This window comes from Heterodontus francisci, chromosome 33 (genome assembly GCF_036365525.1).
Source record: "Heterodontus francisci isolate sHetFra1 chromosome 33, sHetFra1.hap1, whole genome shotgun sequence".
Classification (NCBI taxonomy): domain Eukaryota; kingdom Metazoa; phylum Chordata; class Chondrichthyes; order Heterodontiformes; family Heterodontidae; genus Heterodontus; species Heterodontus francisci.
The window spans coordinates 37,916,675-37,938,983 of record NC_090403.1 but is presented as its reverse complement, the minus strand read 5'-3'; the positions used below and the strand labels follow the sequence as shown (position 1 = coordinate 37,938,983).

The 22,309-nt window shown below is 40.5% G+C and overlaps 1 protein-coding gene across 1 annotated transcript in view; it reads left to right on the top strand.

Annotated features, from left to right (window-relative positions):
• tut1 (terminal uridylyl transferase 1, U6 snRNA-specific) overlaps positions 1-21,391 on the top strand; it is a 29,666-nt gene extending 8,275 nt beyond the window's left edge. The window contains exons 3-10 of the mRNA XM_068013310.1: positions 1,501-1,710; positions 4,062-4,176; positions 4,984-5,114; positions 6,947-7,185; positions 9,779-9,888; positions 11,873-11,995; positions 17,696-17,788; positions 18,363-21,391. Coding sequence (XP_067869411.1) covers positions 1,501-1,710; positions 4,062-4,176; positions 4,984-5,114; positions 6,947-7,185; positions 9,779-9,888; positions 11,873-11,995; positions 17,696-17,788; positions 18,363-19,444 — 2,103 coding nt within the window. The 3' untranslated portion in view covers positions 19,445-21,391. The remainder of the gene's footprint in view (positions 1-1,500; positions 1,711-4,061; positions 4,177-4,983; positions 5,115-6,946; positions 7,186-9,778; positions 9,889-11,872; positions 11,996-17,695; positions 17,789-18,362) is intronic.
• The last annotated feature ends 918 nt before the right edge of the window (positions 21,392-22,309 follow it).

Here is a 22,309-nt window from a genome sequence, read left to right as displayed (position 1 = left end):
AATAATTTTATAACCCACTGAAATTCACCCTAAAACCACAGATAGAATTCCTCTGCACTGCGCAATGTGTGGTCCAGCTCCTCAGTCAATGTCCTTTTTTGATCTTTCTCCCTAGCTCTTTGGATTCTGGTTTGGACTCCAGTTCTGAGTGAATGTGACAACTCTGAACTGGGAGCCTCAAAAACAATCTGTACTTGGACTTTACAAATTAAAACTGACAGATCACGCAATTGGGCAGTGGGCTTTGACTTTGGGGCATTCTGACAGGGCAGGTCCTAAACTAGCTCAGCACCAACATTTCTAAACCACTCCTAGGGTTCAGACTCAATAAAGGAAAGTTTTCATGAAATGTTAGAAGTTACTACACAGGAGGAGGACCTTTAGTCCTTAGTGCCTGTGCGCTGGTACTGGTAGCCTCTCCTGTAAGTCAGTTTCCCTCTAACTGGTCTTCTGTTCTTCATTTTTAAATAATTACCCTATTCCATTTTAAAGATGTTCTAGTCTATACCTCAAAGCTACTAGTGGTGAAGAATCCTGTGATCTCATACCCTATCATACAAGAACCTTCTTTCTTCCTTTCCTCTTGGCTCTTCCTGTGAGAATCCTTTGTCTCCACCCCTCGTTCCCCATTCACCCACCAGTGGAAACGATCTTTCACTGTTTACCCACAGTAAAGTTCCCAGGTTTCACTACCCCTTTACTAGCTGCTCCTCTCTCGGTGCCACTCCCAGTCACCACATTGCTGCTCCTGGCTGTGCAGGAAAATGCCCGGCCCCACGCACACCCCCTTCCTCAGTCTTGTGCTCTCTTACCTTCCCCATTCAAGTCCCCATCCTGCTTGATACCCAATTCTTCTCTCTGCACTTAACCCCATTCCCTGATCTCCTATACCCTTTTTTGCTGACCCCCACGCCCCCCGCACCTCCCCGCTTGCCCATTCCTTTCTCCTCCTCCTAACTTCTGAGAGCCCCCCCACACTGGATTGTTTATTGTTCTTGGGCTACTAGCTGGCCACAGCTCTCTGTGGCAGTGATGATATACAGCAGGAGTGGCTTTGCTGTAACAGGAAGTTTAAATTATGAAGCTCTCCCAGGCTACTAGCAGCAAAGCCCAAGTGATTCATGACCCTTTCCAGGAGACAACTGGGCAGTCTGGCAGGGCTGGCAACCCATTTAGTGAGTGGTTAAGCCATGCAGCTGCAAAAAGACTTGTTTGATCCTTAGCTTGTGCTTTTACCTGCTGCTGCAAACTAGTCAGACGCTAAAGGGAACTTTATTGAGCATCTTACCTTTGTTCTGATCCACAGGATGATAGTTAGCTTTTTAAGAAATTTCTGACTGGTTAGAAATTGAACCAGTGGAACTAATTCACTAATTTGAATGTAACTTATTAACAGCTTCCACTTAAGGTTACTATAATTCTCATTTTTATTTATAAAATCTTTGTATAATTTATTAGTATTGTTTGTGGTTGCATAATGTATTGCATTACCATCTGCAGGGTCTATATGCAATTATAGAAATGGGAAGTATTGAGGAAGTGGAAAAAGTGCTGACGATTGGACCGCACTGTATGAATGGTCAAAAACTACGTGTGAAGCACAGAGAGAACAAGGAGTTCAAATATATTCCAAAGAAGAAGCAGGACCCTGGGAAAAAACAGTTGATTGATTTTGAAGAACTGACGCAGGCTCTGTGTCACGCAGTTGATGTAAGTACGTTACCTTGTGGATGCTACCAGTTAATTAAAATAATGGTTTAAAATTTTTGGCATGTATTGATGCAGCTTGAATGTTAGAGTGCTTTAGTCTACCCCTCAAAGTATATTTTTCCCCATAGTTCTTTTCCTGCTCTCAGGCTGTTAGGCTCAGGGAAGGAAGGAAAATTGGAAGACATGTCACTGAAGACACACTTGTTCATCTCCGAATAGTGAAGACATCGGAGCAGGTGGCCTGAATGTTGTTTTTGTAAGGGGGGAAGAAAATGCATTTGAAAAGGGGTTTCAAAGGTAAATTTGCAGCTAATAAAAAATGAAGTGCCATAATCCACTGGGAATTTCCTCAGGTGTTCTGATCAGCTGCTGTAACTGCATTTCTGCCGAGGAAATAGATGGTGATCACGTTAGTGAACCTGTCAGTGCTGTTGTTGGTGCAATGCTATGCTTAGGTGTGTTCTGTTCAGATTATTTTCTCTAGGTCAGTGTAATTTTGATCAAACGCCAATATATATTTGGTCCATAAAATTTAATCCCAACCATTTTCATCTGCTGTGGCTAGCATTTTAACGATTAATAGCAGTATTGGATTGAAGAGTCACTGGAAACTTGAAGGTTCGGATGCTTCAGATGAGACTTGGAAAGTGCTCCCTATTCTTTGTGGGCTAATTCCATCTCTTGTTATGAAACTTTTATCCTTCCTTATTCTGACACTAGAGATAAAAAGAGACATTAGGTGCAGAAGAAATGTTCAGCAATTTCTATTTTTTTGTTTGCGACTTTGTTTTGTAAAAAAAATGTCATTTCGATGAATACTTTTCCAACCTGTTGCTGTTTAAGACAATGGACAAATGCCCTATCTGCAAAATATGATTGAAACAATCTACATTATTCCACGTTAACCTTGTTCATAACTGTGTAATGTGTTGTGATCACTGAAATTAGCCCAATTTGGAATATTGATCATAAAATAAGCTGTGGGTAATGAAGGATGACATTAGCAACATGTTGTCAGATTATAATCTAAAGATGATAAAACTTGAGTGAGCCTTCCTTTTTTTGGAGCTTACATTCAAATTTAACTATTAAAATTTGTTTCTGGTGCTACTTTTGCACAGTCAGTGAAGGAACAACATTATCATTACAAGTTTTTGCTGTCAGAATATACACTTTATGATATTTTTAGAGGGTGGATTTAACTTGGAGTGAAATTTAATACTACATAAAGAACTGATGGGAGATATCATCTGAGCTGAGAACAACTTGCTCTTAGATTCACTTAATTACAAGTGGTGTTTCTTTGTAATTGGAATCTGTATATCTAAACTTCATACATCTGAACTGACTGACATAGCTTATACAACCAAAGTTTTTTGTTTTAAATACCATCACTTGGTTATTCAAGCAAACTTTTGTTTTTTGGTGCTCAAAGCCATCAGCAGCTATTATGTGAAGAATTCGACATTGTAATATTGTCCATAAAGAGCACCATTCCTTCTCACTGGATTTGGCGATGAGTCTTGGGAATATGACTGTCATAGTTTTTGCTTTACAGTTTTCTGTATAATTGTCATTTGAAGGGAATGGTATACTTTCTAAAAGTTAAATAAACAACTTACTCGAATACAAGTACTTTAATAAGACAGAATCTTCCTATGAACAGATAATTTAGCTGATGCCTCTCACCTGAAACTTACTTATTGATGTTCATCAGTGTATTGGAGAAAAGACAAGCAAATCAGATAGCAATTCCAAATGAGATTTTGTGGAGTAGTATGAGGCAAATAATGAATAATTTATTCATTATCGTAAGAAAAAGCAACTGTTTTGCTAAGTGTATCTTAGCAATTTCTTTGTGAATTGGGAGTAAAGTTGTCAGAGAACAGTCTTTAGTGATATGGAGCAGATGCAGTATGTCTGCTTGTCTTATGTTAGCATGCCTGTATCGTTAATAGTTTAATATTGAGATCCATGGATGTCCTATAATTAAAATTGTTTTTGTAAAAAAATGACCATTGGAGAGAAATGATGCAAAGGAAGTTGAGCACCTTATTGTAGTTCCCTCTTCATCTAAATCCCTCATTAGCTGACATTATAGCTGCCTCACATCAGTAAGAGCTCACCTCTGTCTGGCAACAGCCCACACTACATGTTTGGATCCACTTGAATTTACCTACAGAGCCGTGACAAGGGTTGTGCGAAAACTATCCCCAACGGGTATTCTATTCCTACTTACAACTGCTAATGCAAAGCCTACTGCTCAGTCATCACAAAGGATCATAGCATTTGGTTATGTAAAATTTTTGATTGCCTCTCTTATTAAATAGCAATACTTTCTTGGGTGACAGGTTGATGAACAACTGAAGCAGTTGTTGCAGTTGTTTGAACTTACAGATAGTGAGAAAGTGCTTAGGAAGCTGATTGTGTCGCTGATACAGGAGGTCTTCTTAGAATTCTTCCCAAGTAAGTGATCTTAATTTATTAAGGTAATATATTGCTTGATTTTTAACAATTGTGTTACACTACAGATATGAAATTGATCAACATTAACAGTGGGGTCTGCTGTTCAAAATGTATATTTTAAGATCAACAAAAAGAATCTCTTAATGTCCTTGTTGCAAAAAAGATATTGCACAATATCATTTTTCCAGTAGACAAAATCAGCCTTTAAGGCGTTTGGGCCAACTTCCACTTAAACTAAGGATTGTAGTAAAATTCTGCTCAGTAGATTTTCTATTTTTGAGTTCTGTGCTCATCATGTTAGATACCAGTGCTGAGAAAATATTATTCTGACATTGGGCACCTGATATCAGCATCACTCACTGCATAGGGTGCTGAAGTCCAAGGTTCTGTCTACTCTGTGCTAACAATGTGGTACAGCACCAATCTTAGATGACCACCTGATACTGCACAGAATTTCCCACTCTAGGAGTCCCAATATTGTGCCTAATTAAGGGTAGTTATTACACCATGGGCTCACTGGCAAGTTAATTTCTCATTGGACCCTTATAACAAACAGGCAGAGAAGACTTTCGCCCCCATTAGTCTGGGGTGGATACAAACCCAGGTTTCAGAGTTGAAAGGCTGGTAATTAACCCCCTGCAGCACGGAATTCTTCTCAATGACATTATTTCAATTATATGTTGATAGAACTTATTTCAGAAGGGAAATGATTTCTCTTTAGATTTTTTGAAAATATTTGGATTTTTTTACTGACAGTTGGAATACAAGGCCGTAGTGGCGAGTGGCTTAATGTGTTTTTGTTTTAAGGTTGTAGAATCCTGCCCTTTGGATCATCGGTGAATGCATTTGATATCCATGGCTGTGACATGGATTTGTTTCTGGATCTTGAAAACACAAAGACTTTTCAGGCTAATGCCAGAGGCACAGCTGAAACCGAAGTATGTTTTACATTTCTTTTAGGAATCTCGTAGTATCCACACAATATTCAAAAATATCAGAAGATTATAATTTCTCCAGCCTTTGTGTATATGTCTGTATTTACATACTGAATCATGTTTTAAAGAGCTGGGCATTCCCAAAAGCGTATTAAACATTTCAATTTAAGCTTGCATTAAAGGAACGCACTGAAAGATGTTTAGAATCTAGACACGCTCAAGCATCTGCCATAAATTTGCTTTAGATGGGGTATGGCCAGTTTCTAGCTGTTCCATTGGGGTAAAGACATTGGAATTGACCATGCCTGACCTCCCATTCTGGCACTGTTTTGCTGAATTAGAACTGGATGAGTGAAGATGGTTTGAAATGAAGCACTATTATTTTTCAGACATAGAAAGCTATCTTGCTTTGCTAGAAAAGTTCTATAACAACCTTTGAATGATGAAAAGAGACAAATGTATCCATTTTATTAATAGGTTTTGTCATTGTTGTTGAGCAACAAATTTCCTTAGCGTAGCCTGTATAATGTTAGAGTCATAGAGTTATACAGCACAGAAACAGGCCCTTCAGCCCATCATGTCTGTGCCAGCCATCAAGCACCTAACTATTCTAGTCCCATTTTCCAGCACTTGGCCCGTAGCTTTGTATGCTATGGCGTTTCAAGTGCTCATCAAAATACTTCTTAAATGTTGTGAGGGTTCCTGCCTCTACCACCTCTTCAGGCAGTGTATTCCAGATTCCAACCACTCCCTGGGTGAAAAAAATTTTCCTCAAATCCCCTGTAAACTTCCTGCCCCTTGCCTTAAATCTGTGCCCCCTGGTTATTGATCCCTCAGCTAAGGGAAAAAGTGTCTTCCTATCTAACCTGTCCATGCCCCTTATAATTTTGTATACCTCAATCATGTCCCCCCCTCAGCCTTCTCTGCTCTAAGGAAAAGAACCCTAGCCTTTTCAGTCTCTCTTCATAGCTGAAATGCTTCAGCCCAGGCAACATCCTGGTGAATCTCCTCTGCACCCTCTCCAGTGCAATCACTTCCTTCCTATAGTGTGGTGCCCAGAACTGTACACAGTACTCCAGCTGTGGCCTAACCAGCATTTTATACAGCTCTATCATAACCTCCCTGCTGTTATATTCTATTCCTCAGCTAATAAAGGCAAGTATCCCATATGCCTTCCTAACCACCTTATCTACCTGTGCTGCTGCCTTCAGTGATCTATGGACAAGTACACCAAGGTCCCTCTGGCCTTCTGTACTTCCTAGGGTCCTACCATCAATTGTATATTCCCTTGCCTTGTTAGTCCTCCCAAAATGCATCACCTCACACTTCTCAGGATTAAATTCCATTTGTCACAGCTCAGCCCATCTTACCAGCCCATCTATATTGTCCTGTAATCTAAGGCTTTCCTCCTCACTATTTACGACACCACCAATTTTCGTGTCATCTGCGAACTTACTTATCATACCTCCTAAATTCACGTCTAAATCATTAATGTACACTACAAACAGCAAGGGTCCCAGCACTGATCCCTGTGGTACACCACTGTTATCTGTAGCCCGTATGTCTTCTGTTAGGAAATCTTAGAGTAACTTTAGTATTGGTGTGAAGTAATTTCTGAGAGGACAGAGTCTCGCTCCACTTTACTGACTCTGGATTTCCACCATAACTTTAATGTCTGCTTTGTAGCTTTGTTAAAGTTGTAGTAAATGCACCTTAAATCTCAGCCATAAAAAGGTTTTTAAAAATTGAGAAGCCTGCTGAAGGGTTGAGATAAAAGGTGAAAGTTAAGAACAGTAATACAATGGATCCAAATAACATACTTTGTATGATTACAGGAGGTTAATGGAACTAAACAGGATACTCAGTCTGAAACTCAATCTGAGGACTCGATTTTGTCTGACATAGACCTAGAAACTGCAACAACAGCTGAGGTGCTTGAACTTGTGGCGACTGTGTTACAGAAGTGTGTTCCAGGTGTTCACAAAGTTCAAGCTGTCACCAGTGCCAGGTTACCTGTGGTGAAATTTATCCATAAGGAATCAGGCTTGCAAGGAGACATCTCAATTAATAATAGGTACTAAAATAGTATTTATATTTATAAATTGTATATATTAGGACTATCTTGGAGAGAAAAGATAACTTCCGCTACCAGCAGTTTCTGTGAACCTCTTTTCTCTGACCTCTACCCTTCAACAGGTGCGAGACTCTCATGGACTTGTTTATCCCCAAGATTGAGACCATTCATTCAGCTGGCTTTGCTGCTTCCCCAGTGCCGTGATCCTGAACCCAAGTCTCTCTCTAGTTTTTCTCCCATCTCCCTGATACCCTGTTTGAGCTTATTTTGACTATGAGCACCATCTCCTGCTTCCTGCAGTACATTACCACTAAACTTCTGACCTCTATTCCTCACCTTCAGTCCAGCTTCTGTTGTTATTGGTTCCCTCTCCTCAGCTACTATTCTCAAAAACCCCTGTTCTGCTTGCCTTGCAAACTATTGCCCCACCTCCAACCTCCCTTTGCTCTCTGAAGTCCTTGAATATGTTATCGCCTCCCAAATCAGTAACCATCTGAATTAGCACTTGCCAAAGTTGCAAGTTACTGTTTACTGTTTTCTGTTACTCTAACCATGGTGCTTTATCTCTCCTGATTCCTCTGCAGCCTTTCATATGGTGTTAATCATACCATTCTCCATTGCTACTCCTCTTGTTTTTCACAATGGGACTGCCCTTGCTTGTTTCTGTTGTTACCTATCCTGTTGTAGACAGAGCATCTCCAGCAATGGCTTCTCTTTCCATCCCTACACCGTTATCTCTGGACTCCCCCAAAGATCCATCTTTGGCTTCCTCCCTTTCATCGTCTAAAGACCGCCAGTGGCAGCATCCGCGTTCATGGGCTCAGTTTTGTGATGTATGCTGACAATATCCAGTTTTACCTCTCTCTTGACTCCTTCACTGCCTGTGTTGTCAGACTGCAGATCCAAAATCCAGTCTTGGGATGAGCTGCAGTTTCCTCCATCGTCTTTGACCTTCATAACAAAATCTGCACCCTTCCCTGTCCCTCGCCGCTATCTCAGACGGAATCAGAATGTTAGCTACTTTGGCATCCTGTTTAATCATCAAAAAGACTATTTGCATTTTCATAACATGGCCAATTTCAGTCCCTACTTAACTGACTTGCAGCTGAAGCCCTTCATTGCCTCCGGTGCTCTCTTGGCCCACCTCTCACCAGTAATGCTGTTTATCCAAAACTCTGCTGCCCATTTCTATTCCGTACTAAGTCCTGATACCTGTCACCCATCCTCGCAACCTACTTGCTGCCCAGTCAAAAACAACTGAAATTTAAAATTCTTCCTGTGTTTTAAATCCTATGATGGCCTTGCCCCTCCCTATCTTTGTAATCTTTTCCAGCCTGGTACTCTACGTTCCTTTTACTCTGCCCTCTTGGTGGGTGTGTCTTTAGCCACTTAGACTTCTGCTTTGAATTTCACTCCCTAAAGCACACTGCATCTCTACCTTCTTCTCGTTCTTTAAGACTTTCCTTAGACGCCATGGACTGGATTTTAAATCCAGTGTTGGGAACCCGTGCCCAGAGCATGCCCGGCTCGTGGCCCTGTGCTGCATCTGTGGCACTGACTCACTATTTTAATATGCAATGCCCCTAATTGGACTGGAGGTGAGCTCGCTACCTAATTAGTGGCGCCGGGTGCTGCCTGGAGATGAAAACTGGCTCTGGAATGTAGTGCTCAAAGGCAGATGGCAGCCATCACTGGGCTTGCCATTGTTTTGCAGATTGGAGCAAGCAGGAAAGCAGAGGGCCAGCAGCCTCACGCTGCCCACTAGTAACCATACGGTTAATCATGAGGTACTTCACCCATTCTTCTGAAGCGTTGACAACTTTGCGTCACTGCCTGAGCACCTCAGTTTGAATAACCTTTGTTTTTCAGCATTTTAATTCAGCAGCAATATCATGTTATGGCTTCACGCAATGCTTCCGACAGGTGTGCACTAACGTGCCACAGATCATTCGCTCTTCCCGATCCCCACTTTGAAAATTTCCTTCTGGCCATCTCCAGCCGGTAACAGGCTCTTCAATGAGCTTAATGGGCAGTTAATTGGAGGCAAGCGGGTTGTCGGCTCCTCTGCCCTCGCTTTGAAAATTGTAGCGTGTTCTGGAGCATTCAGAAGACTGACACACCATCCAGGAGTAGTATTTTCAAAGCGCACCTGCCCTTGCTCCCATGGGCATTTGAAAATCCAGCCTCATATCTTTGACCAAGCTTTTGGTCACTTTTAATATCTTCTTTGGCTTGGCATCCTCTGAAGTGTCTGGGATTACTTTCCTAATTAAAGAGCAGCAGTGTGGTTGTACATTTGGCATTAGTGCCCCTGACTACTTCTCTCTTCCTGTCCTTTTTTTTAAATCTTTCACAAACATGCATCTAACTTGTACTTTATGGTGTGTATCTTGATGCAATATTGCTAGCGTACTCAGTATATTATCACTGTGTTGGACCTTTCTAAATCAATGATCTTCAGTACAATTTGTGGCAATTTTAGCTATCTATATGATTAGTTACCTTTGAATTTTCGATGTACAACAAGCTAAAACAAATGATTTGATGCCTTTCTTGAAATTGCTGCAAGAATAATAGAATTTTTTTTTTATAGGTTGGCTGTACGTAACACAATGTTTCTTCAATTATCTGCTTCAATGGATCAAAGAGTGAGGCCTTTGGTTTATGCTGTTCGCTACTGGGCAAAACAAAAGCAACTAGCTGGTAAGAGAAGTTCTCGTAGCTGTACTTCACTGTGTGCAGCCTTAAAGACTATCCGTATGGAATAATCATCTACCCAGAGTTAATTGACGGTGAAGATTTCAGATTGAATGAAAAGTTTTAACCTAATTGGAAGACCATCTAAATTTACTACCCACAATATATCCAACAATATTAAAATGTGACGGGGCAAATTTTTCCCCAAATTGAAACATTCAAGCCTCCTTGTGTTTTAGTCTGACATTAATTTATTTTAAAATAATTTTGATCAATAAAATCAAATCTAATATGACTTGTCCCAAAGATATATATTTTAGTAAATATGTAATAACTTGTTAGCAAAATTAAAGATCATGGAATTATAGAGGCAGAGGCAGCATTGATGCAAAATTGACTAAGGAACAGAAAGCAGAGAGTAGTGATGAACAGTTGTTTTCAGACTGGTGCTAAGTATTACAATGGTATTCCCCAGGGGTTAGTATTTGAGCCATTGCTCTTTGATATATATTAATGACCAGGACATTGTACAGGGTATAACTTCAAAATCTGCAGATGACATGAAACCTGGAAACCTACTAAACAATGAAGAGGGTTGTAACAGACTTCAGGAGGACATAAACAGAATGGTAAAATGGGCAGACACGTGGCAGATGAAATTGAACGCAGAGAAGTGTGAAGTGATACATTTTGGGAGCAATATGAACTAAATGGTACAATTATAAAGGGGTGCAGGGACAGAGCGATCTGGTGGTGTATATACACAAATCTTTGAAAGTGACAGGACAAGTTGAGAAGGTTGTTAAAAAGCATATGGGATCCTTGGCTTTTTAAATATAGGAATAGAGTTTTAAAAAAAACAAGGAAGTTATGTTAAATCTTCATAAAACACTGGTTAGGCTTCAGCTAGAATATTGTGTTCTGTTCTGGGCACTGCACTTTAGGCAGAACGTCAAGGCCTTGGAGAGGGTGTGTTTTACTAGACAGGTATCAGGGATGAGGGACTTCATTTATGTGGAGAGACTAGAGAAGCTGGAGTTTTTCATAGAGTAGAGAAGGTTCACAGGAGATTTGAGAGAGGTGTTCAAAATATGCCTTAACAAATAGTTGAATGTTTAAGGAGCCTGTGAATTTTTTTTAAGCTTGAGGTTAAAAAAAAAATTGTATGGTGATGCATTGAGGTTCTCACTCCTGCTTCAGTAATTTCTGCTGGAAAGTCTGCATGTCTATGGAGAAGGGAAGGCCGAGTCTCTGCTGTAATCCCAAACCCATGTGACGAGCACCCACGCACCCCCCCAAGTGCAATATTCTTCTGACTCTTAAACACTAACAGACCTGTGGTGCATTCCCAGCACTATCTATTGTTCACATTTTTGGGTGAATCTTTATGTCTTTCAAGGTAAGGAATATCACTGCTGGGAAATTATATTATATACTTGTAAATTGTGCACATGTTTATATTTAGATACAATTCTTTGTAACATTTGTTACATTTTTGCTGGTTTTCTATTATCATTACATGGTTTTATTGATTCCATTCTGCTCCATCGTATATTAATGAAGTTTGCACTCACTGGCTTGCTTGAGAATGTCCAATCAACATCATATGTCAGGCAGATGCAACTACCATTACTGGGACGTAAACCAGAAATCACATCTGCACAGAGGCACTACTTCAAAGCTGCAGGACCAGCTTGCTAACTTCAGGTTTAGCTTTAGTTAGTATGTACCAAGGATGCATCTACTAATGTGAAATTGACTACAGTCTATGAAAGGGAATTGAAGAAACAGTGTTTGTGGCATTGGAACATTCACAAAATCTGCAATTGAATACTAGAAAATTGCAGGTTCAATTTTTATTGTAAAATCAGATTTTTTTAATTGTTATTGAACTAATAACATTGCAGCTGCTATTTAACTTTTGAAATCGTAGTTAGACAAAAATATTTACACCTCGTTGACTATATATGATTTTTCACTTTTATCTCAGGAAATCCTTTTGGAGGGGGGCCATTGATGAATAATTATGCAGTGACTCTCTTGGTTGTGTTCTTCCTTCAGAACAGGACACCTCCAGTTCTCCCTACTGTGAACCATTTAAAAGAGCTTGCAGGTATGGATGTAAAAAAGCAGAACTTCTGTTCAAAACTTCTACTAAAATACAGTTAAGACACATTGTAAACTTTGCAACAGATCACCAAAAGATTTTTCAATGGGGGTTAACCAAATTTAAAAATTTCCCAACTATGGGAAGCTAGTTCAGTTGATTCTAGAGGAAAGTGAATTTAATTTCTTGCTTTTCATGTTTTGTTCAATACTTACATGAAAACAGTACCACTTCTTCAAATGCACTTTCAACTTGCACTTTGGTAGTTTTGGTGAATTACAGTCATTTTTATAAAGTACAACAGTGCCATTTTCTGGTAGAAGTATAGTACTACAAGAACAACAAATTTGTGTTTGAGCACTGTCTTTTCAAATCTGGGATGGATTTGAATTCAGCCTAGACTGGATGGGCTGCAAAAGTCCTGCATGAAATGAGGTTGAGCAGTTTCAATCCAGCACAAAATTGCACATTAAACAATACTAATTGGGCAATCTTATTTAGAGTGGTTATAACGGAAGTGGATGTGTCACACTGAAGCAATGGGGAGTTTTCTGAGATTGGGGATAATACATTTTGTTGGGGCATGTAGGGGAGCTTTCCCTAACCTTGACAGTGCTTGTTACCATCGGTAGGTGTAGAAAGTAGGCAATAGTTTGCATTTCCTAACATTCCAAACCTCGAGCACAAAATTTAACATCTGAAAAAATGCTAAAAACAAAAGGCAACAAAAGCAAAAACTGGAGTTGATGGAGATCTGAACTGGAAGCTCTCAGCAGGTCAGGCAGCATCTGGGGAGAGAGAAACAGTTCACGTTTCAGGTTGATGACCTTTCATCAGAACTCTTACTTTGTTCATTCACATTGTGGTCCTTAAAATGTAAGGTAGCACTTGTTTAGTGACATGGGGTGGAAAGGCACAAGCTTGATGTTCCACTTTCCAGAAATGCCGTTCCCTGTTGTGCTGCATGGGGGAAAGATGCTGACTGGAAACTTTTATGGAAACCCGCCACTGGATAGCTGACTTGTACGTTCTAGACAGCGAGTTAACATCCGTAGCACTTAAAGCTGCTAGAAGCGCTGCACAAAGAATAGCCAGGCGCTGCGCAAATGACGACTGGCAACACCTATGCAGTCGTATTTAGCTGGCCTCTGACACAGGAAATATCAGAGGGATGTATGATGGCATTAAGAGAGCTTTTGGGCCAACCGTCAAGAAGATTGCCCCCCTCAAATCTAAATCAGGGGACACAACCACTGACCAACGCAAGCAAATGGACCGCTGGGTGGAACACAACCTGGAACTGTACTCCAGGGAAAATGTTGTCACTGAGGCCGTCCTCAATGCAGCCCAGCCTCTGCCAGTCATGGATGAGCTGGACGTACAGCCAACAAAATCAGAACTCAGTGATGCCATTGATTCTCTAGCCAGCGGAAAAGCCCCTGGGAAGGATGGCATTACCCCTGAAATCATCAAGAGTGCCAAGCCTGCTATACTTTCAGCTCTGCACGAACAGCTTTGCCTGTGCTGGGATGAGGGAGCAGTACCACAGGACATGCGCGATGCCAATATCATCACCCTCTATAAGAACAAGGGTGACCGCGGTGACTGCAACAACTACCGTGGAATCTCCCTGCTCAGCATAGTGGGGAAAGTCTTTGCTCGTGTCGCTTTAAACAGGCTCCAGAAGCTGGCTGAGCATGTCTATCCTGAGGCACAGTGTGGCTTTCGAGCAGAGAGATCCACCATTGACATGCAGTTCTCCCTTCACCAGCTACAGGAGAAATGCCGTGAACAACAGATGCCCCTCTACGTTGCTTTCATTGATCTCACCAAAGCCTTTGACCTCGTCAGCAGAAGTAGTCTCTTCAGACTACTAGAAAAGATTGGATGCCCACCAAAGCTACTAAGTATCATCACCTCATTCCATGACAATATGAAAGGCACAATTCAACATAGCAGCACCTCATCAGACCCCTTTCCAATCCTGAATGGCATGAAACAGGGCTGTGTTCTCGCACCTACACTGTTTGGGATCTTCTTCTCCCTGCTGCTCTCACATGCATTCAAGTCCTCAGAAGAAGGAATTTTCCTCCACACAAGATCAGGTGGCAGGTTGATCAACCTTGCCCGTCAAAAAGCGAAGACCAAAGTATGGAAAGTCCTCATCAGGGATCTCCTCTTTGCTGATGATGCTGCATTAACATCTCACACTGAAGAGTGTCTGCAGAGACTCATCGACAGGTTTGCGGCTGCCTGCAATGAATTTGGCCTAACCATCAGCCTCAAGAAAACGTACATCATGGGACAGGACATCAGAAATGCTCCATCCATCAATATCGGCGACCACACTCTGGAAGTGGTTCAAGAGTTCACCTACCTAGGCTCAACTATCACCAGTAACCTGTCTCTAGATGCAGAATTAAACAAGCGCATGGGAAAGGCTTCCTCTGCACTGTCCAGACTGGCCAAGAGATTGTGGGAAAATGGCGCACTGACACAGAACACAAAAGTCAGAGTGTATCAAGTCTGTGTCCTCAGTACCTTGCTCTACAGCAGCGAGGCCTGGACAATGTACATCAGCCAAGAGCGACGTCTCAATTTATTCCATCTTCGCTACCTCTGGAGAATCCTTGGCATCAGGTGGTTAGACCGTATCTCCAACAGAGAAGTCCTCGAGGCAGCCAACATCCCCAGCATATACACCCTACTAAGCCAGCAGCGCCTGAGATGGCTTGGCCATGTGAGCCGCATGGAAGATGGCAGGATCTCCAAGGACAGATTTTGGAAACGAGCTCGTCACAGGTACCAGACCCACTGGCCATCCATGGCTCCGCTTTAAAGATGTCTGCAAACGCGACATGAAGTCCTGTGACATTGATCACAAGTTGTGGGAGTCAGTTGCCAGCGATTGCCAGAGCTGGCGGGCAACCATAAAGGCGGGGCTAAAGCGTGGCGAGTCGAAGAGACTTAGCAGTTGGCAGGAAAAAAGACAAGCGCAAGGAGAGAGCCAACTGTGTAACAGCCCCAACAACCAATTTTATCTGCAGCACCTGTGGAAGAGTCTGTCACTCTAGAATTGGCCTTTATAGCCACCTCCAGGCGCTTACCCATTGTCTCTCGAGACAAGGAGGCCAAAGAAGAAGACATTCTAGACATAAGCTGTAGGGTAGGTGAACCCATACCTCCCTCTTATAGTCTAATTCCAGAGTCCGACCTGAACCCGTCTCGGTGGGGTAAAATTGTCGAGGCTCACAACTGCATATTCTTCTAACTGTTTATTGTACCATGGATAATATACAAACATGAATACATTGTCCCATATAATTTCAAACAGTACTCACAGACACGGTTCTATTTAACTCTTTTTGTATCTGGGTACTGTTTTAAATTAATGTCCCCTTTTAACTCTCTTTAATTTCAAACAGTACCCACAAACACCATTCCCTTTTAACTCCTGTTTAATTTCAAACAATACCCACATACACTGTTCCTTTTTAACTCTCCTTAATATCAAACACTCCTCACCCAGGCGATCACTCAGAGCAATATGTTCCCATTTGTGTGGATAATCAAGTCCACCCGCAGTTTCCTTGCATCAAAGTTTGTTCCTAAACACACACTTATAATACAAAGATGACACCTGTGACAATGATTGATGCAACTTCCCTCCCTTTGATTGTGCCATCTTTCTTTCTTGTTATAAAAACAAGAAATGCTGGAACCACTCAGCAGGTCTGGCAGCATCTGTGGAAAGAGAAGCAGAGTTAACGTTTCGGGTCAGTGACCCTTCTTCGGAACTAGTTCTTCGGAGTTAGTTCCGAAGAAGGGTCACTGACCCGAAACATTAACTCTGCTTCTCTCTCCACAGATGCTGCTAGACCTGCTGAGTGGTTCCAGCATTTCTTGTTTTTATTTCAGATTTCCAGCATCTGCAGTATTTTGCTTTTATTTCTTTCTTGTTTGCTTGATTTGATCACCTACCCATCCTGGGTCAGTGAATAGTCCATTATCACACAAGGAAATGTCCTCATTCTATTTGATAATTAGCCATTATCAGACAGAGGTATTTTGATGGGGAAAAATTCTAGGCTTATCAACAGTTTCACGGGTTGTGAATGAGTTAACTCCAGCAACAATTTTGATATTAGCATTTCCAAAGGATGTGGGAACCGACCCAGATGTGGTGGAACCATGCTCATTACTTTTTAAATCCTGTTAACAGCTTGGCCACAGGAGTCCAATGGTTAGGACAGTCACTTAAGTTTAAACAAGCACATGCCAATGTGTGGTCTGATTACTCCAAATACTTTCTTGGTTAACATATTCATGAAGTCAGTCCATTGTGTCTGTGTCTCTGTATGAATAATTTGCTTTCAGCTCATAGCTTGTTTTAAAAGTCCCATTGGTTCCTCAAGGCCTGCTGGAATACGAAGCTTGGTCAGTTTTTTTAATGATTTTATTTACAAAACTGCTTTTGCAGTGCAGTTGCTTAACCCTTCGTGTTGATTTGCTTTAAGTTAAATGTGTTGTTGCTTCACGACAGGCTGTAAAGCTAAGAATGGCATTCGCTGAGAGTGGACTGACAGCCTTAGATTGCCCTCTTATCCATAGGAAGTGCATTGCTAGGGCATTGTTTGAAAGGGGAGATGATGAGTGGGTAAAAGACAATGTTGTCAGCAGAGGAGGATGCATAGCCTCAAAGTACTCCTTACTCCATAAAGTATGTAGAGCATTTTGACCTGTCAGGATAATGTAACAGCTTGTAACTCATTAAAAAACCTGTCTTATGATTGCCTTGATGAATTACATAGATTCTCCATCAGACATTTGTGGATGTTAAAATGGAAGTGATTTTCCAAGTTCATTATTGAAATAAACCAAACCAGAGCAACTATATATTTTCTTTTAGAGATACAGCACTGAAACAGGCCCGTCGGCCCACCGAGTCTGTGCCGACCATCAACCACCCATTTATACTAATCCCATATTCCTACCACATCCCCACCTTCCACCTATACTAGGGACAATTTATAATGGCCAATTTACCTATCAACCTGCAAGTCTTTGACTGTGGGAGGAAACCGGAGCACCCGGCGAAAACCCACACGGTCACAGGGAGAACTTGCAAACTCCGCGCAGGCAGTACCTGGAATTGAACCCGGGTCGCTGGAGCTGTGTGGCTGCGGTGCTAACCACTGCGCTACTGTGCTGCCCAAACCAAATGTGAGTCCATTACAAGCGGAGTCAGGAGAATTTATTTATTTCTTGATACAGCACTGAAATAGGCCCTTCGGCCCACTGAGTCTGTGCCGACCATTAACCACCCATTTATACTAATCCTACATTAATCCCATTACCCTCTCACATCCTCACCTTCCCCTACCTATACTAGGGGCAATTTATAATGGCCAATTTACCTAACAACCTGCAAGTCTTTGGCTGTGGGAGGAAACCGGAGCACCCGGCGAAAACCCATGCGGTCACAGGGAGAACTTGTAAACTCCACACAGGCAGTACCCAGAATGAAACCCGAGTCGTTGGAGGCTGCGGTGCTAACCACTTGGAGAAATATATATTATTCCTTATAAACTTGTCTTACCTTCTATGTAATTCAAGTTTTAATTTTAATCATTATATTTTTCATGCCTGTATTTGTCATGTACAACCTTTTAGTGAAGTGAAATTTAACTTGATCTTTTTATTAAGATGAGGATGACCAGTGTATAATTGATGGCTGGAACTGCACTTTTCCAAGTGATCATTCTAAAATTGAACCCAGTGCAAATTCTGAAAGATTATGTAAGTATTTAATTGTTACTGGTTTTTATTTTTAGTTTAATACAGTAGTTACATTAGTTATATAATTATGTGCATACATAATGAAAAGTGTCACATGTTTGTTTTTCAAAACTTGAAAATTAGGCGTCCTGGGTGGTGCAGTGAATTAAATATTCCCCATTCAGTTCTGTGACTCGGATTTTACTACAATCCAGACTGATAGGATGAAATCGTGCTCTGTCTGCTGGCTGTTTGGGCCATGCATGAAATGTGTTTAGGCAATCTTCATCCAGCCCCCAGGACAAAACTGCTAATTTTGAACTAATTGGCAATCTGACTCAATAACCAAAGAATAATTGGTATGAAAAGTGGATGAATGATCACCTGAAGATGGAGCAGATTAGAGGCAACTTCACTCTGCAACTAACTGCGTCACCTGACTTGTACTCATCGTTGATAGTGGGTGCATGACATGGAAAGTTTTTATTCACTAGCACCTAAAACTACATAAAAACATTTTTTTAAAGCAGTTAAAATTTTGCACTAAATTTGTAAATCTGTCCCTGGAAGCCTAACAATTTTTTTTTAATGGCAGGTGTACTTCTCGCAGAGTTCTATAAATTTTATTCACAGTTTGACTTTGCTGGAACTGTCATTTCACTGAGTGAAGGTAAAGTTCATCTTGTAACTGACTTTATTGGTCCTGAATCTGACAAAAATCTCAGACTTGGGCCAATTAATATCCAGGATCCGTTTGAGCTGAGTCACAATGTTTCTGGAAATGTTAATGAAAGGACAGGACAAAAGTTTAAGCGACAATTGGATGAAGCCTTCAAGTACTGTCGTAGCCTGCAGTATCAGAGAAAATCAAACAAAGGGAAGATCTGGGGCATAGTCAGGTTGTTTCAACCTCTAAGTAGCACTGATTGTTCCCCTGCACATTCTCCAGCAGTGGATTATAGTCCAGGCAAAGAATTGAGCCATGGTGGGAATATGTTAACTATTCCCTTCAAACTGTCATGCCTTTCAGAGCAAACAAGGAAAAGACTGCATGGATCTCCAGATTTCAGAGAAATCTGGTTTAATAAGGTGTGTCATGCTGTCCTATATGTGATGGAGACTGTCCTTAAATGTAGTTGTTCATGTACTGAGGGAAATAGTGTACAAATTGATGTTGTAAATATCAGTAGCTTTGATGGAACTAGGAGCAAAGAGGAAGAGAAGGACAACTTTGGATTGAAGAGATCATATCCTGTAGAAGAGATACCCGAAACATCAAGCACCAAAAAAACAAGGATTGAAGCCCTACAGCACCAGAGAGAAGTGACATGGCATTGTACTGTTTGGAACAGAGTATGGGTTGGACGAAGAAAAATGAGACGTCAGCTGCATTATAGAGCAAGTGAATCTGATGCAGGCAGTAGTTTAATCATCAGTTCCTTAGAAACTGAAGAAAAAGTTACTGAAGCAATATTGGAGCAGGAAGAGAATGAGGATAAATCCAGCCCGTTAATAATGTTTACACTCGGTGCCTTTCTGGTTGGAGGTAATGAAGACACAAGGACTATGATCAGAGTCACCCCCATTCAACACACAGCTTTATTCTTGGAATTCTTTCATTTTCTAGAATCGTTTGTTCCTAAGATGACTGAAAAATGCTTTGAGAAATTTGACTGACACATTATGGACGTGGCATTGATGTGGTTTAATTTGATATGTTTGCATCCTTAAAAACTTTTTTCATAAAACAGTGAATTGGTTTCTAAAATTATTACTGAAAGCTTTTGAGTTGTGTGTTTCTTTGAAAAGCATTGAGTAAATCTGACCAGGAATAGATCCATCATATAAATAATATAACTATTCAATCAGGGTTCAAAATAAGTATTATGTAAAAATGTAGTGAGTGATCCTGATGTTGAAGCTCATTATTACACCAATTTCTGCAGCAAAGAATGATATGTGGCTTCTTCTGTTTGCATAGCGAGCTAATGTGAGCTGGGGTTAACTGGGAATAAACCGAGTAGACATGTTTCCTCTAATGGAGAGAAACATCAGAGAGAAAAATATTTCTACATTGACCTGCTTATTATATTGAGGTGGCAAGTTTGAGCTTAACAGAGCTCTCAAGCTATTTATCAGACTAAATTTCAAAATGCGAACGGAATCTTCTCTAGTTTATGGACGTGTGCTTGTGGCACTGCAGTCAGGGATTAATTGATAGTGATTTTTCTCCTTGTGAAGTTCTGTCTTTGGACACTGTAAATGCTCTTTTCATGACTAGCCTTCCATTTTTGTTCCACTGTAGTTATCTGCTTTCTGTTGGTTTTTATCTTTATACTGATCTGGCACAGAAGGTTTTTTTCTGACTCTTGTCCTTTTGCATCAATAAAAAAAGATTCTAGGCATATATATCAAAGTTAAGTTTTCAAACATTACCATGAGAAAATTGGATGTGGGGCTTTGCCCATCGGCAGGCATTTGGCTGATATTCACTATATGAACATTTTATATTGGTGCATAAATACAACAATGCAGGAAAAACTACTCTTGTGATGCATACCAAACTCTTAGGGATAAGGAAGTGATGTGTGGCCTTCCTTCCTTCCCTCTTCCTAACTATTTCACAAACTTGGATTAATAATAGTACTATCATTAATTCTTCAATGTGAATATCCTTTATCAAAAACATTGAGTGTGGAGGTAGTCATTCTTATTAAAAATGCTGTCAGCATGGAATGGGCAATAAACTGCTTCATAAACTTGATGGTTTTGTGGCTGTAATCTAGTTTGAAGGGTTCGATGGCAGTTATTGTGAGTGAGTGTCAGAGCAGGGAGGGGGATCCCTTTCTGATGGGTAGGTGGTGGGTTGGACACAGGTGGCGAATATTGGAAGGAGAGAAGAGGGATCTTACTGAGGATCATTACTCCATTTTTTTTTAACTTTAAATGTTCTTGAAAGTTGCAATTATCACCATTTTTCATAGTTGGCAATTGCACAAGTGATTAGGAAAACATTTGGAACAAACTTAATTAACACCTTTTGAAATGTAGTGCGTGAAACACAAATTCAATGCAAATCTGTAATCATGTGTTTCCTGGAATTCTGCAGGAGACTTAATTTTGAAATTTCCCATCTGCAGAACTACATTGTAAATCTGATGAATGTGTAATCACTTTCTGTTTAGCATTCTAGGCCCCATCGTATGCACGTTTTAAAAATGAAATTATTGGTTTTATAATTACATATCCTTCCTCATAAAAATCCTGTGGTATTGCTCCTGTTGAGTTTGACAAGCTGTTTGGTGATGAAAGATGGTTATACCATCTACCTTGCAATGCAAAATTCTGCTGTTAAAATGGAGAAATGTTTAAGATACCATTCCCTTTAAAGGCATAAAATCTCATTGCAGTTTGATAAGTTACGTCTGCAGATCAGAAGGAGGTTGTATATTTCCAGCACCATGTCAGAATAAAACAACATGAACATCTCAATGTCGCATTCTCATATTTTTGACACTTGTAAATGTGACATTTGAAATCTGGCAAATGCTCTTGAAAATTTTATACAAAAGTGTATTTTTGTAGTTTGAATTTGTATTGGAGTGCTACAAAGTTTGTTTTAAATTGCTTAACTGTTAATTCTAAAAATAAAGTTTTTTTTTAGTTTATTGTTTGTAATACTCGTATTTTATTCCCATCGTGATGTTGAATTGCATAATGCTAATGGTATTTAATGAAGTTTATTCTGAGACAAGCCACTATTTGCAGCTCATGCTAGATATTTTCTGGCACTGATATTTTACTTACTTATACTCTCTACCCAGCCACTGAATGTTGCGAAACAAGGCTGCACTGATTAAATCATTTAGCTTCTGCCTGGCTGTTCACAATATTGCTCTTATCCTGATATCACAGAATGCTGCTTGTCATAGTATACAGCTAAGTATTGAGAAATAATTGCCTTCAGCTTGTTTGTCTTGAAAAGATGCTACTGCTCATACATATGATTTTCCCTAAACTGAAAAGGCCAGTGAATGATGGAAGTCCCTTTTGGCCTTGCTCCTCCCTATCTCTGCAAACATCCTCCTACCCTATAAGCTACCCTCTCTGAAATTGCTTCCCTATGGTCTGCTGAGATAAGCAATTTGATTCGTGGCCAATCATAGCTCTTGGCTCATGTTTTGCACATCATGTTACAGTATCAGTGCACAAGCAAGCTACTTCAAAATCAATAATGAACTTGCCTTCTTGAATACCTTCATTTGTGGAGCCAACCTCTTTGCATAATCGTTCATGTAGTGTAGTGATGACTTCACCTTTAAAAAACCTTACCTTTAAGAGACCAGACCACTGATGCAATTGATGACATCATCAGACATGTATAAGGAGGAGAAAGCACACATACACACCAGTGAGGAAAAGACCTGGACCTGAGATCATACAATGTAGATAATTAAGACAATAAATAGTGTTTGTGTTGAATCCGAATATAAAGCCTGTGATTGTCATTTAATGAAGACTTAAGAACACAACACAGCACTA